The following is a 15508-nucleotide window of genomic DNA, read 5'->3' as shown; positions in this document are numbered from 1 at the left end:
GCATACTTTGAATAAAATATTTGTTATCATTCTCTTGAAATAAATGTGTTTTTTTCTTGAAAAAATACCGGTTTCATATGTATACACCTGGTATATCTTTTGAAATCATTAAAATTCCTTTGAAATCTTTGCAAATCTTTTACAGTCCGTTGGTATATTTTCAAATCTCTTGAAATCCCTTTAAATATTTTAAAATACATTAAAATCATACAAAATTTATAATAATTCCTCGAATCCTCTAAACTCCTTTACAGTATTAAAAATCATTTCAAATTGCGTTAAATTTTTGAAATCTTACGCAATTCTCTAAAAATCTGTGGATAGACTTTGAAAATATTTTTAAATCTTATGAATCTCGTGAATATATTTGAGTGTTTCTTGAAAACCTCAAAATCCTTTGACCTCCCGTGACTTTTTAAAAAATATTTTGCAATCTCTTGAAATTTCTTGACATCTCTTAAAATCTTTTGTTATACCCTGCTAAAAATGGTGTAATCCCTGGAAAACTTTTGGAATCTCTTGAAATCTTATAAGAAATATTTTGAAAGTTCTTTGTAGTTAAAATATTTTGTAGTTCTTTGAAATAACTACAAATCCCTTATAATATGTAGAAATCCTTTTAAATTTATGCAAAACTTTCAGATCTTTTTAAATATTGTTAAATTTCGTTTACAGTGAAAAGAATTGACATATTCAGTAGAAATATAAAATCTTACGCGAGAAAGGATGGGAGGGGGTCTAAAATTTTGAAACCCATCTGTACGTAAGTATTGGACGCTAACTTATCTGTCTCGTTAAATTACCTTACAGGTATATTGGCACAGAAACGATGAACCCGTTCAAACAGGTTCAACTTCCAGATTCTCATTCGTTCACGAGGGAAACTTTTATTGCGTTGATGTAGCTCCTGTAACAGTTGATGATGAGGGTCACTGGACCTGTATGGTCGAAAATCTTTATGGCAGATCATCCTGCACGTCCCACCTATCAGTAATCGGTAAACTGAACCTTTAATTTGTTATTTATTTACAACCTAAAAAGTTCATTTGGTTGACTATTTGGTTTGGATTTTAGTTCCAAAAGCCTACAAAAAACCGGAATTTGTTGGTGAACTTCGCGCCCTCCTCACGGAAACTGGAACAGTTTCGTTAGAGTGTAAGGTTGTCGGGATACCAACACCATTGTTAAAATGGTTCAAAGACGGGAAGGAAATAAAGGCGGGCGATGTTTTTGCTCTTACTGCGAATCCAGACGATCCTACATCTTTAGGTACCTACACATGCGAAGCCGTGAATTGTATGGGTACAGCATTTTCTTCATCACGGGTAGGTCAATGTAAATGAATTAATTTAAATTCATCGTAAGTTACCAATGGAACAATTTTAATAATTTTTGTGACTCCAGGTCCACGTGATGGGAAAAGGTAGCAGAGAGGGGTCACTGAGACCAGCAGATACAATGACACCTTCAGGGCCTCTTCCAGTCTTTAAACAAATTTTACATGATGAATCCTGCAAGATTGGCGAATCGCTTTTATTGTCCTGTAAAGGTAAGGGGCCGACCATATGCTACGTTACCAATTTTGAGCTATTCCTGACTTCCACGTAAGTTAAGCTGTTAACTTAGCCAAACAGTCACATGGCCAACAAACTAGTTATACTTTAAAATAAAAAGAGAAATTTTCAACAAAATAGTTAAACTTTTAAGCAAAAATATTTGTATGCAAAGCCAGTTGATCAATTTGAAGATTTAAAAATTAAATACAATTTGAAGATTCAAGATCAATCAAATAATTTCAAAGGCAATTTTTAAGATAAATTTTGATTCTTAAACAAAAAAGATGAAGTTTCAATCCAAAAGGACGAATTTTAAACAAAACAGCTGAACTTCCGAATTAAAAAGATTACTTTCACCAAGTAATTAAATTCTTAGAAAATCAATTCAATTTTTAACAAAATGATTGCAGTATCAAGAAACCAAGATATATTTTCAACCGAATGATCGGATTTTCAAACAAAAAATTAAAATTTAACCACAAATAGTTGAGTTTTCAACCAACTAGTTGTATTTTCAAGCTAAAATGACGAAGTTTTTAGAAAACAGTTGAATTTTTAAGTTTAAAAGTTCTATTTCTATTGCAAAAGTATATTTTCAACCAAACAGTTTAATTTTCTACCAAAATAGTCAAATTTTCATCCAGATAGTTGAATTTTCTATCAATTTGTGGTGTTTTCAAGCTAAAAGAACGAGTTGTCTACAATGCAATTAAATTTTCTTTCAAAAAATATAAATATTTATTGAGAAAGTTAATTTACAATCAAATAGCTCAATTTTAAACTTGAATGATGAATCTTTGGCCAAGAAAAAATTATTGTTTTACAAAGTAGTTCAACTGTGAACCAAGTAGTTAATTTTCAACCAAAAAGATGAATTATTAACAAAAAATGTAATAGTTTATATTTCAACCATGCAATATTTTTATTTTAAATCAAGCGCAGTTGAATTCAACCAAACAAGGCGATCTCTTTAACAAAATAGTTGAATCCAAGAAGATTAATTTTCTATCAAGAAAGATGAATTTCCAACAAAATATATGAAGAATAATTTGCTACAAGGAAAAAAAAACAATTTTCAACCAAATTGTTTAAATTTTAATTAAAAATAAATATAAATTTCCAAACAAATAGTAGAATTTGTAACCAAACGAGATGAATCCTTCACCAAAAATATGATATGTAGGAGAATTTTCAATCAAAGAGATTGAAACTTTAACCAAAAAAAGTTGCAATTTCTTACTGAGTTCTATTAGTCTGGTTCGCATTTAAACGAGAGTAAAAAACTAGAAAAGGGGAAGGTTCTTAAAAATAAGGAAAAAATAAAAATAGAGAAATAGGAAAATGAGTGTCCCAGAAAATTCCAAGAAAATATAGCTGTGCCATCTAAATTTCTAGTTATTTTAGCTAAATTTGCCAACTAGAAATAATCTAAATAATTAGCTAGATAATTTCTAGATGGAAAATTAGCTAAAATAGCTAGAGGTTTAGGTGACACAGCTATATTTTCTTGAAAGACGAAATCCAGCTAAACATTTATTTAGGATAGCCAAACCATTTTTTTCAGTGGAAGAAATATTGAATTGAGTTTAAAAATCAGGTTGACCATTGCAGGGCCATCTTTCGAAAAATTAAAAAATTTCGTTAAAATTTATCATCAGGAAACACAATAAATGTTATCTGCGTTCGTAACGCTAATCCCGCTGACTCCCCTCTCCATTTTAAATATGTAATAAAGTATTTACGAGACCCCCCCCCCCCCTCTCAAATTGTTGAGATAGTTTATATGTGTCCCCTAAGTGAAATTATAGAATGTAGATTTCAATCACTTGAATAGAAAGATCATTCATTAAATATAATCAATCATTTATTTTTCAGTTCAAGTACCACCATGGCCAAAAGAGATAACATGGTACAATACAGAAGGTCGAGTCGAATCGGACGAAAAGTATCGAATAATGGAAGATGGTTTAGGAGGTTACTCAATCCAAATTGATCCTGTGGAAGCCATGGATGAAGGAGAGTGGAAGTGTGTTGCAAGCAGTACCGAAAATGTAAAGCAATTTACGACGTGTTACGTCGCTATGTCCAGTAAGAAATCTCTTGAATAAAATTAAAAATAATTTGAGTAAAACATGGGAACTTTTAAAATAATTATGATATTTGATAATGATAGTTCCAAAGAATTATCGAAAACCTCGTTTTATGGAGAGTCTAAAGGCAATCTTAACAGAAGAGGGTTTAGTCTCCTTTGAGTGCAAGGTTGTTGGGTTCCCGACACCTTTTTTACGATGGTTCAAGGACGGTCAAGAACTGAAACCAGGAGATGTTTATCAACTAACCGGCACCAATTCGTTAGGTATTTTCAATTTTAAATGTTTTTTTTTTAGTTTGTCAAGTTGGATATTTACACATTACTCTTCTACCATCCATATTTTAAAGGTTCTTATTGCTGCATCGCAAGAAACTGTATGGGGGAAACCAAAAGTATCGCGGAATTAACAGTCGAAGACATCCACAATCAATTGAACGATGAAGAACGGCTTCAACTTGTGACGACGAATCAACCACCGAAATTTATTAGAGGCCTTAGAAGTTGCGAAGCCAGGATCAATGATAATTTTAAATTTTCGGTACAAGGTAAGAATTATCTTTACAATAGATTTAATATTTACTGGGGAAGTTTATATCTAATTTAAAATATAATCTGTTTAAATAGTTAATATCGTGCCTGAACCAAGTCTCTCTTGGTACCGTGATGATTCGCCATTATATGATAATGATAAGTACAGAATAGAAAGAGAGACTTTGGGAACGTGTCACCTCGAAGTGCAAAGGCTTGAGTTTGTTGATCAAGTAAGCATTTTCTAACCAGAAAACACTTGTCATTTGATAAATTATTACTTAATGATAAAAATTTTTCTCTTATGATTCTATATATAGGCTGAATGGAAATGTGTAGCCAGTAACGATTTCGGTCACAGTGTTACGTCTTGCTTTCTAAAGCTCATCATTCCAAAACACTACAAGACACCTAAATTCTTAGAAAGCTTGAGAGCTATTTTATCAGAAGAAGGTGCCGTCAACCTTGAGTGCAAAGTGATAGGAGTCCCTCAACCAGTTTTGAAGTGGTATAAAGATGGTACCGAATTAAAACCAGGAGACATCCACAGGATAATATCTGGACAAGATGGCACCTGTTGTCTGGGGACGTACACCTGCGAAGCTACAAATTGCATGGGAAGTGTCAGAAGTTCTGCATCACTTCTTGGATTTGAAGATCGAGTGTCTGCTTCAACTGGAGTAATGAATGCATCTCTACCCTTGTCGACTTTAGATCATGATAATGAATTAGCTCGTAATCTTTCCTTATCAACTATCCACGAAGAAAGAACTTCACAGTTACACGAAACTCCTCAAACAGATCAATCAGTTACTTTGGATGATCGCGGTGAGGTTTCTTTCAGTTTTGATGGCAAGGAAGTTTCGGTCAGCTTGTATGAGACACCGGATCTCACTGAAGAAGAGGCTATTCAGATAGTCGAGATGTACGCTAATCAGTTATCAGAAAAAGTTACAGAACACAATGTGATTGAACTACCGCCAATGAGATTCATGAAAGAGACTTCGACATCAGGAAATCTGTTGATGGAAGCAGTTGTGATTGATGTATCACCTGACTATTTCGTCACTTTGGAAGATGGAGATGATCTTCGAACAGAAGCTGACGTAGAAGACATGTCCATTGTAGATGATCCAGCTAATCATACTCTTTCTCTATCTTCATCACTTCCTCACGAGTCTCGAGTTGAGATTAGTCTAATAGAAGAAGACAGACCACCAATTAAACCTCCAAGAAGAAAATCAGGCAGTATAGCTTCAAAGAGTGAGCGTAGTGAGAAGAGTGATAATAAATTACAGGAATCTGAAAGCTACCATAGTGCAAAAGAACCCTTAAATGGTGCTATCTCAACCAAGAAAAAAGATGATCTGGACATGGACATAGATGTTAATAGCGAAGCATTCGATGATGCTCTTTTATCTGCTTGTTCTCGAGCTGAAAATAATTCGATTGAGATTCAAAAAGATTATTTCAGTGGTGAAAAGCATGGTTCGAGTTTTGAGACTGCAGACTTATCATTTGACTCTGCAGTTACGAGTGGAGCAATTAAAAAAAGGAGCACCAGAATGAAACGATCCTTGGACGAGAAAGGAAGGTCCCAGGAATACACGAACGAAGAAAGGAAGAGAATAAGGCGAAGCGAATCCGAAGAGTCTAGTGCAATAGAGATTGAAAAATCCCAGACCGATGATGAATCCGAGAAATCCTTCTTAATGAGCACTAGGGATATAATTTTAAATATTTTTAGGCAACTATCCGAACCTGTTTTAGTAATTCGAGACGCTTTGGTCGATTTTGATTCTCTTTTATCTCTAGCGGAAGGAAGTTATGAAGAGCAAGATGCATTTATTTCAGAAAACTTTGTGTTTCCCCTTCAAAATTTGTGTGAGCAACTTAGCGTCATAGAAATCCAAACATTAAAAAATGCTGGAAAACGATCTCTGGCACAAAATGCAAGAATTGCTATACTGGAAACAATAGGTGGACCAACAGAAGAGTTACTTCGAGGTATTGAGATAATAAAGCGCAGGGGAAGTGCAGACATTCTCAAAACTGATCCTGTTATTTTGGAGCCCTTGGTTGATCCAGTGGATGAGATATTACTCGGATTAACAAAAATAGAATATGAACTATCAGGTAGTTCAAGGGCTCAAAAACCGATTATTCTGGAACGCATGATTCGGACGATTTCTTGGCTAGGGCAACATGTCGAGACAGCTGATGCTTCATCAGTTATGATTAATCCACTGAAGGCAATTTATAAAACGTTAGATTCTTTCGTCAATAAAATTACGTTAAATCCTATAAATGGTACTTGGACTGAGAATATGGATGCTGTTCTTGTTGAATCCTTATGCCGACCTTTAGAGGATTTAGCTCGCACATCCACTGATTTTTTTAATGATGATACTTCTATAAACCATGATTTAGCGAAGCGAATCTCCGAACCATTTGAAGAGTTATTTACAAGGCTTGATGCGTTAGTGGTTGCACTAGAGGGTTACGAAACTGATCATCGAACTGAATTTGTATTGGCACTTAAATCTTCTTTAGTTAGAGCAGCCGAAGAATTAACCCTTCTCACTGAAGAATATATCGCATTAGAGGAATCTAGAAATTTGTCGGAAGTGATTTTGGATCCTTTAATTGACGTCCAGTCATCGATCAATTTAACGTTGCGTGTTATCGAAGAACCAAGATCTGAGGAGGAATTCAAAATATCTCAGGTACTACGATCATCTGAATTGGCTATGAGTTTGGCAGAGATGAGACAAACTTTGTCAAATGTTGCTCATACAGCTACAACTTTAAAAGAAGAGGAAACAATTGAAGCATTAACTGATTTACGAGAACCTTTATTTGATCTGCAACTTGCACTTTCATCAGAATGTCTTTTAGAAGAAATACCTATAATAAATAGTATTATTTCACCATTGAATGCATTGAAAATAATCTTTTCAACTGCCATTAGATACGTTCATGGAAGAGAAGTTGCAAATTCCATAAGTCCAATTTTGCAAATGTTAGAAGAAATGCAGGAGCAAATTCCAATGGTTGTTGAACAGCTTACCTTAATGGAAAGTCATGCAAAAGAAGTTTCTTCGGATAAAGAGGAACCTGATAGAAGAAAAGTTCTCACGGAAATTTTAGAAACTTTAGAAGTGGCTAATCAACTAAACACAATTTTCTTCGACTTTTCATCTGTACTTGAAGAACAGGAAAGAAGCTTTGGAAAATCAGCTTTAAGTGGTTCCAGATTGGCCTCGCGATTATTGGAGGTAAGAGAAAGTATAGGGTCAGCGACAGTTGCTCTTGGCAATCTTCCAATAAAGATATCACTTAACGACGATGACATCATTAACGAGTTGGCTCATCTAAGTGGACCTTTGATAAATCTGCAAAAGGAACTAAATGAAAAGCACAATGCCTTGGAAAAACAAATATTGAAATGTGTAGCAAAACCAATTAGCAGGTTGAAAATGGTGATTGAGAGCCTTGCTAAAAGCATCTATAGACCAGAAAAAGTCATGTTAGTTTTAGGATTGTTGGGAGATATTGACGGAAGTATAAATATATTGGAAAACCAGGCATATGGCTCTGAAATTCAATTAGAAACTCTTGATGAGTCACAGGTAAAAGCTCTTCATATAAGTGAAGGAGACGTTCTTGAAAGGGCTATACAAAATGGTGCAAAATCCGAATTGATCTCTGGAAGATCTTCAAAAACACATCAAGAATTTGAAATTGTAGGAGAGAATGAATGCGATAACCAAAAATTTGTTGAGCTAAAGAAGGCTTATGAAAGTGAACATCTTTTAAGTACAGACAGAGCTCAAGTTTCAGAAGTTCCAAACATATTGCAGATGGCGAAAGCAGAACAATCAAGGAATTTTCAAAAAGCTGATATAAATGCAGACCTGATTGGGAAAGATATATCATCTGCAGAAGAAAACAGAGTAATCCCAGAACTTATAAATCAGCCAGAAGTTTTTAGTATGGAACAGATTGAAGAATTAACAATATTACCAGGAAAAGTGGATAAAATGGAAGTTTTCAAAGAAAATGAAGAATTTACTAAGTATCAAGATGATAATGAGAAACAACATTTAAGTGCAGAAGCTAAAGGACATACGATAATTACTGCAAAAGATGATTTGCAAGCAATAGGTGAAACTATATCAACCATTGATTTAGCTAAAGTTACAGAATCTACCGATGTTTTGAAAACAGGAAAATGTGAACATGTCAAGAAATTTGAAACAGTGCAAAGTTTAGAAACCAATAAAGGAAAAGATAATCAACTTCTTTCACATAAATCCTTTGAAGAAAAAACAAACGCAGTCGCTCTTGCAAATAAACCAAATGTTTTAAAAATAAGCCAGGTTGAAGAAGTAACAACACTTGACAAAGCCGCTATTATATCTACAAAGGAGGATAAAATTGAAGTGGTCAGAGATGAACAACAAGTAATTGAAGGTCTTATAGTCACGCAAAAATCTCAAGTTTTGGAACCACAGAAAGTATTGAAAATGGCGAAATCAGAAGAAGCCATGGATTTTGAAATAGCAGAAGTAGAGAAGCATTTAAATGTGAAAGATGATTTGCAAGAAATGAGTGAAACTTCATCAATGATTGAAAAAGCTAAAATTACAGAATCTCCAAGTGTTTTAAATATAGAAAAAACTGATGAAGTTGAGGCATTTCAAAAAGCAAGTAGTTTAGAAACAGAGAAAAGTAAAGGTTTACAAGGTCTTTTACAGCAATTCTCTGAAAAAGAAACAAAAGCAGTGGCAGAACTTACAAACCAACCAGACATTTTAAAGATGACCTTGGTTGAAGAAGCAAGTGAACTTGACGAAGCAAAAGTAATCCTAGGAAAGACTAATCAGATTGAAGTTAATAAAGAAATACAAGAAGCTGCTGCTGAAACGCCCGTTGCGGAAGCTCCTGCAGTTTTTAATATTGAAGAAGTAAAAGAAACTTCAGAATTTAAAGAAGCAAATACTACTGCCGAAAATAAGTCCGAGATTCGAGATATTAGCAAAAAAATTCCTGATTCTTCATTAGGTAAAGAAAATATGGCTGTTTTAGTAGGCACTTTAGAATTAGAAGAAGAAGCGACACAAATAGGAAGACTAAACAAGAACATTGATCAGCAGAAAGAATTAGAGGAAGCCAAAGAAATAGATATGGCTCAAATTTCAGAAAAACCGAAAGTGCTTCAAATGGGAGAAATAAGACAATCTGCACCGTTAGATGATTCAACAGTTGATCTCGATGAACTTGAGGTAGATAAGAACATATTAAAACCTAATTTACAAGAAAGTAAGGAAAGTGGCAAGATTGATATTACAGAACAGAAAGTTCTTAAAATGGGGAAAGTTGAAGAAACAACCCTTATTGAAGAAGTTGCAGGAATAAAAGAGACAAGTGCAAATGAAGAAGATAAAACAAAAGTTTTTGAAACATCATCGTTTCTACTTGCAGCAGAACAAGTTGAAAATTTCGGCGATTTAATAGTAGAAACATTAAAAGAAACTAAGGACATAACGAATCTTCAACTACAAGAATCAAAAGAAATTTCAAATACAGAGTGTGCGACAGTGAAGGATGCACCTCAAGTTTTACATAAAGAGGATGTAAAAGAATTTGTGCAAATGGATCAATTGACAGAATTTATGGACAAATCTCTCGTTAAAGAAGAAAGTGGCAAAGCTACCGATATTGCTTCTACGGAAGGAACGGTAAATGTTATAAATGCTCCAGCTATTTTGCAAATGGCTGATGCTGAAGATGTTTCCATACTTTCAGAGGAATTGTCAGTCATGGATGGTAAAAATTTTGATACCACATCTCTATATGAAATATTTGGTGAATCGGAAACTGAAAAAAGTGACAAAATCCTTCAAATCTCGAAACCATCAGAAGTGCTAAAAATGGCAAAAGTAGAAGAATGTACTTCTTATGAGGAAACGTCAAGAGAGGGCTTAGAAATATCAGAACCTATGCAAACAGATGCATCAACTGAAAAAATTTCAGAGTTATTGAATAGAGCAATATCTGGAGAAGAGATACAATTTATAGAAATGGCAGATGAAGTTGCAGCAGCCACAGGAAGTAAAAGATCGAATATTGAATTATCAACAGAATCTGTACAAGCAGAATTAGCTAAAGTATTCGAAAACCCAAAAGTACTGGCCCTCGCAGGAGACGAAGTTATGAAAGGTGAAGAATTATTATCCAAAACAAAAACTTTGGAGAAATGTTATAATGTCATCGAAAGTAATTTGCAAGAAGTAATTGAATCTGTAGAAATGGGTACAGTTAATATCAATAATAGAACAGATGTGTTGAAAATGGCAGAAGCTGTCGAACCTATGGATTTAAATGAAACAACAGAGATTGGAGAAACAAAAGATAATTTTCAAATGTGTGCACAGAGATCAACTGGAGAGAATTACTTAATAGAAAATGCCGTAGAAAAAATGCAAATTGTTGAGATAGAAACACCTGAGAAAAAAGTGAGAAATGAAGCAGGAAGTAGCGAAGAAAATAAACTAGTTCACAAAGAACTTCTAACTAAATTAGTTCATGCTCTTGAAGAACTTAAACAGCATATAACTAATATCGTAGAAGAATTTGAACAGACGTCTGTAACAACTCCACTACTGCAAGTGTCACAATTGGCTGCAGCTATAGAGATGTTGAGAAGGTCTGTTCTTCAAGTCCACAGGCATGTTTCAAATCATGCACTAAAAATTTCAGATTTATCTACTGAATCCAGTTTAACAGAAATATCTCGTGACAAGGAAACACTTATTGCTTATTTAATAGAAATGTTAGATCCATTAACTAAAGTTAGCGAAGCATTATCAGTGACCCAGGAATATCGGGCACCAGAGCTCCGACTCCTGAATCGGTTGAATCAACCGATACACGTTATTAAACAAAATATTGTAAATTTAGTTATGGAATCTACTTCAAATGAGTTAGAAGGTTTTTCATCTTATGTAGCTTATAGTCTAGAACCTATGGCTCAAGCATTGGAAACTATTGAAAATGGAATTCCTCTCGCTCTTAGTGAAGTAAATTCTAGACAAGAAATTGTGAGTGTTCTGCACAATGTTTTGAGGCCGCTGGAAGTTGTTCGAGAAAGGATGAATGAACTTGACGTTTCTCTAGAACGTACTCTTGAAACGGATGTTGCAAATATTCTTGTAGGACCAACAAATTATTTTTCACGAATACTTGGTGACCTACTGAAGCAATGTGAAGCTTCAGATCATTCAGAAGAACGGATTAGAGATGCTGTGCTTAACCTACATGGTTTAGTAGAACCGCTTTTCGAATTTCATAGTTCTCTTTCTGTCATTCGAAGTAGTCGTCGGAGTTCGGTGGTTGAAACAGCCTTGTTGGAAGAAAGAAAAAATGTTACTCTGCGTTCAGTTGAAGGTTTGAATATAGCTCTCACTGAAATAATATATGAAGTAGGAAGAAAACATAGGGACGGTGATAAAGATCTTGCAGACACTCTGCTGGATTCATTAATTACTTTAAATGAAGCGATGTCTTCTGTACAGCGGCATGTCAAGTAAGTAAACTTGTCTAGTGAATTATTTCTAGGTTTTAAATTGATTTAGGTTAATATTATTTGTTTCATTTCAGCAAAGCAGAGTACAGTCGAGGAACAAGTTGCATAGGGACACTTCAAGCAAGGATCAGCTCTTCAGTAGATAAACTAGCATCAATAATTGATACTGTTGAATATCAGCTGGACCAAAAAACGCAGGATGTAATATCAAAACCTTTAGAAACTTTACGAAAACAGCTCCAAATAACGGACACTCAGCTGCATCAAACTTCTGATCAACCTCTTGATGAAGAGGCAATTGTCGAAGGGTTTCTCTATCCAGCTAATCGACTTCTTTTTGCTTTGAATGAATTAAATGAAAGTCAGCAAAATGGAATACATCAAATAACAGATAGCTCCTTGAAATTCTTGAAATCCTTGGGAGAGTCTGTATCTGAGTTTGAATCATCTTTGTCAAGTTTGCATAACGAACTTGTAAATGAGAATGTAGGCGATCAATTATCAACTGTTGAAACATTGAGAGCTGTACTAGTTCCATTGCACAGTATACGAAACGCTATAATATGTCTCATTAAAGGAAGTAAAAGAGAGATGAAAATATTAGAGCCTGAAATTTTGCAGACTCTAGAGGTGTGTGAGCAAGAAGAAAATAAAATCGGTAACGAACGGAAAGTAAATGTAAAGGATTTCCAGCAACAGCAATCAAAAAATTCCCAGCAAGGCGTTCCAACTGTGCTTACTACTGTTGAAACAATTATCGACGAATGCATCGAAATTTCTCGGCGGCAAACTGAATGTTTGACACTAGTTGAATCTGCGAAGGCTTTCCCAAAGACTGAAGTTGAAGAAAATCAACAAACGGTTAATATAGAGCAAACAGCTACACTTCAAGGCGAAGACAGCAAGCCAAAGGAGGTAAAAATTAAAGAAGATATAAATGAAATAGAAGAGATGACAGCTTTACCGCTGGAAGAACTGATAGAAGCTATTGTTGAATTTCCTGTAAAATCAGGAGAGGAAGGAGATACTGATTATTTGCAAATAGAGCCCGAAAGGAAACGTCCTTTTGTAAAAAGTACCAGTCCTGATCGTGAATTAACAGAACATTTTGAAGCAGCTGATCGGGCACCCATTTCAATTGAAACAGCTCATTTATTACCTACATCTGCCGAAGCTACACAAATCGAACGTGTAGATGCCTATGAGTCGGTGTCACCGTTCCAATTAGACAGGAAAGGAAGTGTCATCGCTTTTTGGTCAATGGTTGATGGACCATTAAATGCCTTAAAGGAATCAATTGTCACAATCATTGATGAGCAAAACAATATAGAACAGGCTGCTGAAATTGGTGAGGAAAAAAGTAAACATGGAATGGTTTTGCAAACTATTGTTATTCAGCAACTTACAGAATTACAAGAATCAATTGCAGCCATTCAGCAACTAACTTCTGCAGAAGCAGATAACTCTGATGAAATTTCGTGGCAAGAGGAGACTCTTCCTGCATTGCAGAATTTAGCTCGCTCATTAGAAGAGTTGGGAGAAAATTTACCTGTAATTGCTAGTCAACAGTTCCATCTGAATGATGAATCGACAACAGTTGATATTTCGGCAGAAAACTCTGTTGCAACTACTTTAAGAGTATTAGTTAAACCACTTCAAGAATTCAGAGAATCTCTTTCTGTTCTTGTGGAAGGCCATGTGCTTTTAGAGCAAGAAGCGGATAGTGGAATGGATGAATTTCTGACGATGAAACATGAGGTAACTGAACCAATATCTGTTGAAGATTCTGAGAAATGTTTGGCGGTTGCTACGATAAGTGACGTACAAAGTGAAGATGGCAGAGAAACTTGTGAGAAACAAGAGGAGGTACTACAACACGAAGAAACACAAAAACAAATTAAGGAAATTGAGGAAATTGACATTAAAAACAAAGAACAGAAAGCGAGAGAATCGTCAAAAATAGGGGAATTTGAAGAAAAGAAAAGGAACGAAGAAAAATATGAAAAAACTAAGCAAAAAGAGCAATTAAATGATGATGAAGTGGATCATGTGAAAAAAGACATAGCATCAGAAAATCAGAAAGAAGAAGAATTGAAAAAAAAAGAAGTAGGGAAAAGAAAACAAGAAGAAGCAGAAACGTTAAAAATAGAAGAACCTGAACAGAAGCAGAAAGAAGAGGAGGCACTTCAGAAGAAAGCAGAAGCATATCATTTAGAAGAAGAGGAAGCAGGTCTTTTTAAAAAGAATGAAGTTGATGAAAAACAACAGAAAGAAGAAGAGCAATTGAAGAAAGATATATCTGAGAAAAAGAAAAAAGAAAAGGAGGAATTAAAAAAGGAAGAAGCGAAAGTTAAGAAAGATGAAGCGGAACAACAGGAAAACGAAGAATTTGAAAAGAAACAACAAGGAACAGAGGTGCTCAAGGAGGAAGAGGAAGTAGAAACATTAAAGATAGAGAAAGAGGAAACTTTGACAAATGTGAAGTTTGAACAGAAGCAAACAGAGGAAGCAGCAGATAAGAAGAAAGAAGAACAACAAATAAAAGAAGATGAAGAAGAAAGTTTAAAAAGAAAGGAAGAAAAAAAACAAAAAGAAGAAGATGGAGCCAAAAGCAAAGAAGAAGAAGAACGAATAAAGAAAGAGGAAGCAGATCGTTTGAAAAAAGAACAAAATGAAAGAAAACAAAAAGTAGAAGAGGCTCTAAAACAGAAGGAGGAAAAAGTAAAAAGGAAACAAAAAGAAGAGGCACTGAAGGAGGAGGAAGAGGAGCGCTTGAGAAAAGAGGAATCTGAAAGAAAGAAGAAGGAAGAAGATGAAATTAGGAATATAGAGAAAGAAGAACGAATAATGAAAGAAGAAGCCGACCGTCTGAAAAAGGAAGAAGATGAAAGGAAACAAAGGGAAGAAGATGAAATTAGGAATAGAGAGGAAGAGGAACAAATACAAAAAGAAGAAGCCGACCGTTTCAAAAATGAAGAAGATGAAAGAAAACAAAGAGAAGAAGAGGCTCTGAAACAGAAGGAGGAGGAAGAAGATCGTTCGAGGAAAGAAGAAACTGCGAGAAAGAAGAAAGAAGAAGAGGAAATTAGGAATAGAGAGGAAGAAGAAAGGATAAAGAAAGAAGAAGCCGACCGTTTAAAAAATGAAGAAGCTGAAAGGAAACAAAAAGAAGAAGAGGCTCTCCAACAGAAGGAGGAGGAAGAAGATCCTTTGAGGAAGGAAGAAACTGCAAGGAAGAAAAAGGAGGAAGAGGAGCTCAGGAACAGAGAGGAAGAGGAAAGATTAAAGAAAGAAGAAGCCAACTGTTTGAAAAAGGAAGAAGCTGAAAGGAAGCAAAAAGAAGAAGCGGCACTGAAGAAGAAGGAGGAGGAAGAAGAGCAATTGAGAAAAGAGAAAAGTGAAAGAGAGAAAAAGAAAGAAGAGGAGCTTAGGAATAGAGAGGAAGAAGAGAGAATAAAGAGAGAGGAAGTCGACCGCTTGAAACAAGAAGAAAATGAAAGAAAACAAACAGAAGAAGAGGTTCTGAAACAGAAGAAGAAGGAAGAAGATCGTTTAAGGAGAGAAGAAACTGCGAGAAAGGAAAAGGAAGAAGAGGAAGTTATGAATAGACAGGAAGAAGAAAGGATAAAGAAAGAAGAGGCCGACCGTTTGAAAAAGGAAGAAGCTGAAATGAAACAAAAAGAAGAAGAGGCACTGAAGAAGAAGGAGGAGGGAGAAGATCGTTTGAGAAAAGAGGAAACT

At 34.9% G+C, this 15508-nt stretch overlaps 1 protein-coding gene across 5 annotated transcripts in view; it reads left to right on the top strand.

Moving 5' to 3' along the window:
- The window catches only part of LOC117168779 (titin homolog), a 126593-nt gene that overhangs the window by 33930 nt on the left and 77155 nt on the right, over positions 1-15508 (top strand). For all 5 annotated transcript variants that reach the window (XM_033354567.1, XM_033354565.1, XM_033354563.1 and 2 more), the window contains 9 exons: positions 811-997; positions 1075-1325; positions 1405-1549; positions 3432-3644; positions 3730-3912; positions 3996-4193; positions 4273-4409; positions 4497-11767; positions 11842-15503. In XM_033354567.1, the coding sequence (XP_033210458.1) occupies positions 811-997; positions 1075-1325; positions 1405-1549; positions 3432-3644; positions 3730-3912; positions 3996-4193; positions 4273-4409; positions 4497-11767; positions 11842-15503 (12247 nt within the window). The remainder of the gene's footprint in view (positions 1-810; positions 998-1074; positions 1326-1404; positions 1550-3431; positions 3645-3729; positions 3913-3995; positions 4194-4272; positions 4410-4496; positions 11768-11841; positions 15504-15508) is intronic.

The sequence above is a fragment of the Belonocnema kinseyi genome, chromosome 3 (assembly GCF_010883055.1).
Source record: "Belonocnema kinseyi isolate 2016_QV_RU_SX_M_011 chromosome 3, B_treatae_v1, whole genome shotgun sequence".
NCBI lineage: Eukaryota > Metazoa > Arthropoda > Insecta > Hymenoptera > Cynipidae > Belonocnema > Belonocnema kinseyi.
Note: the sequence above shows the minus strand (reverse complement) of the source record. Positions and strands in the feature narration are given on the sequence as shown.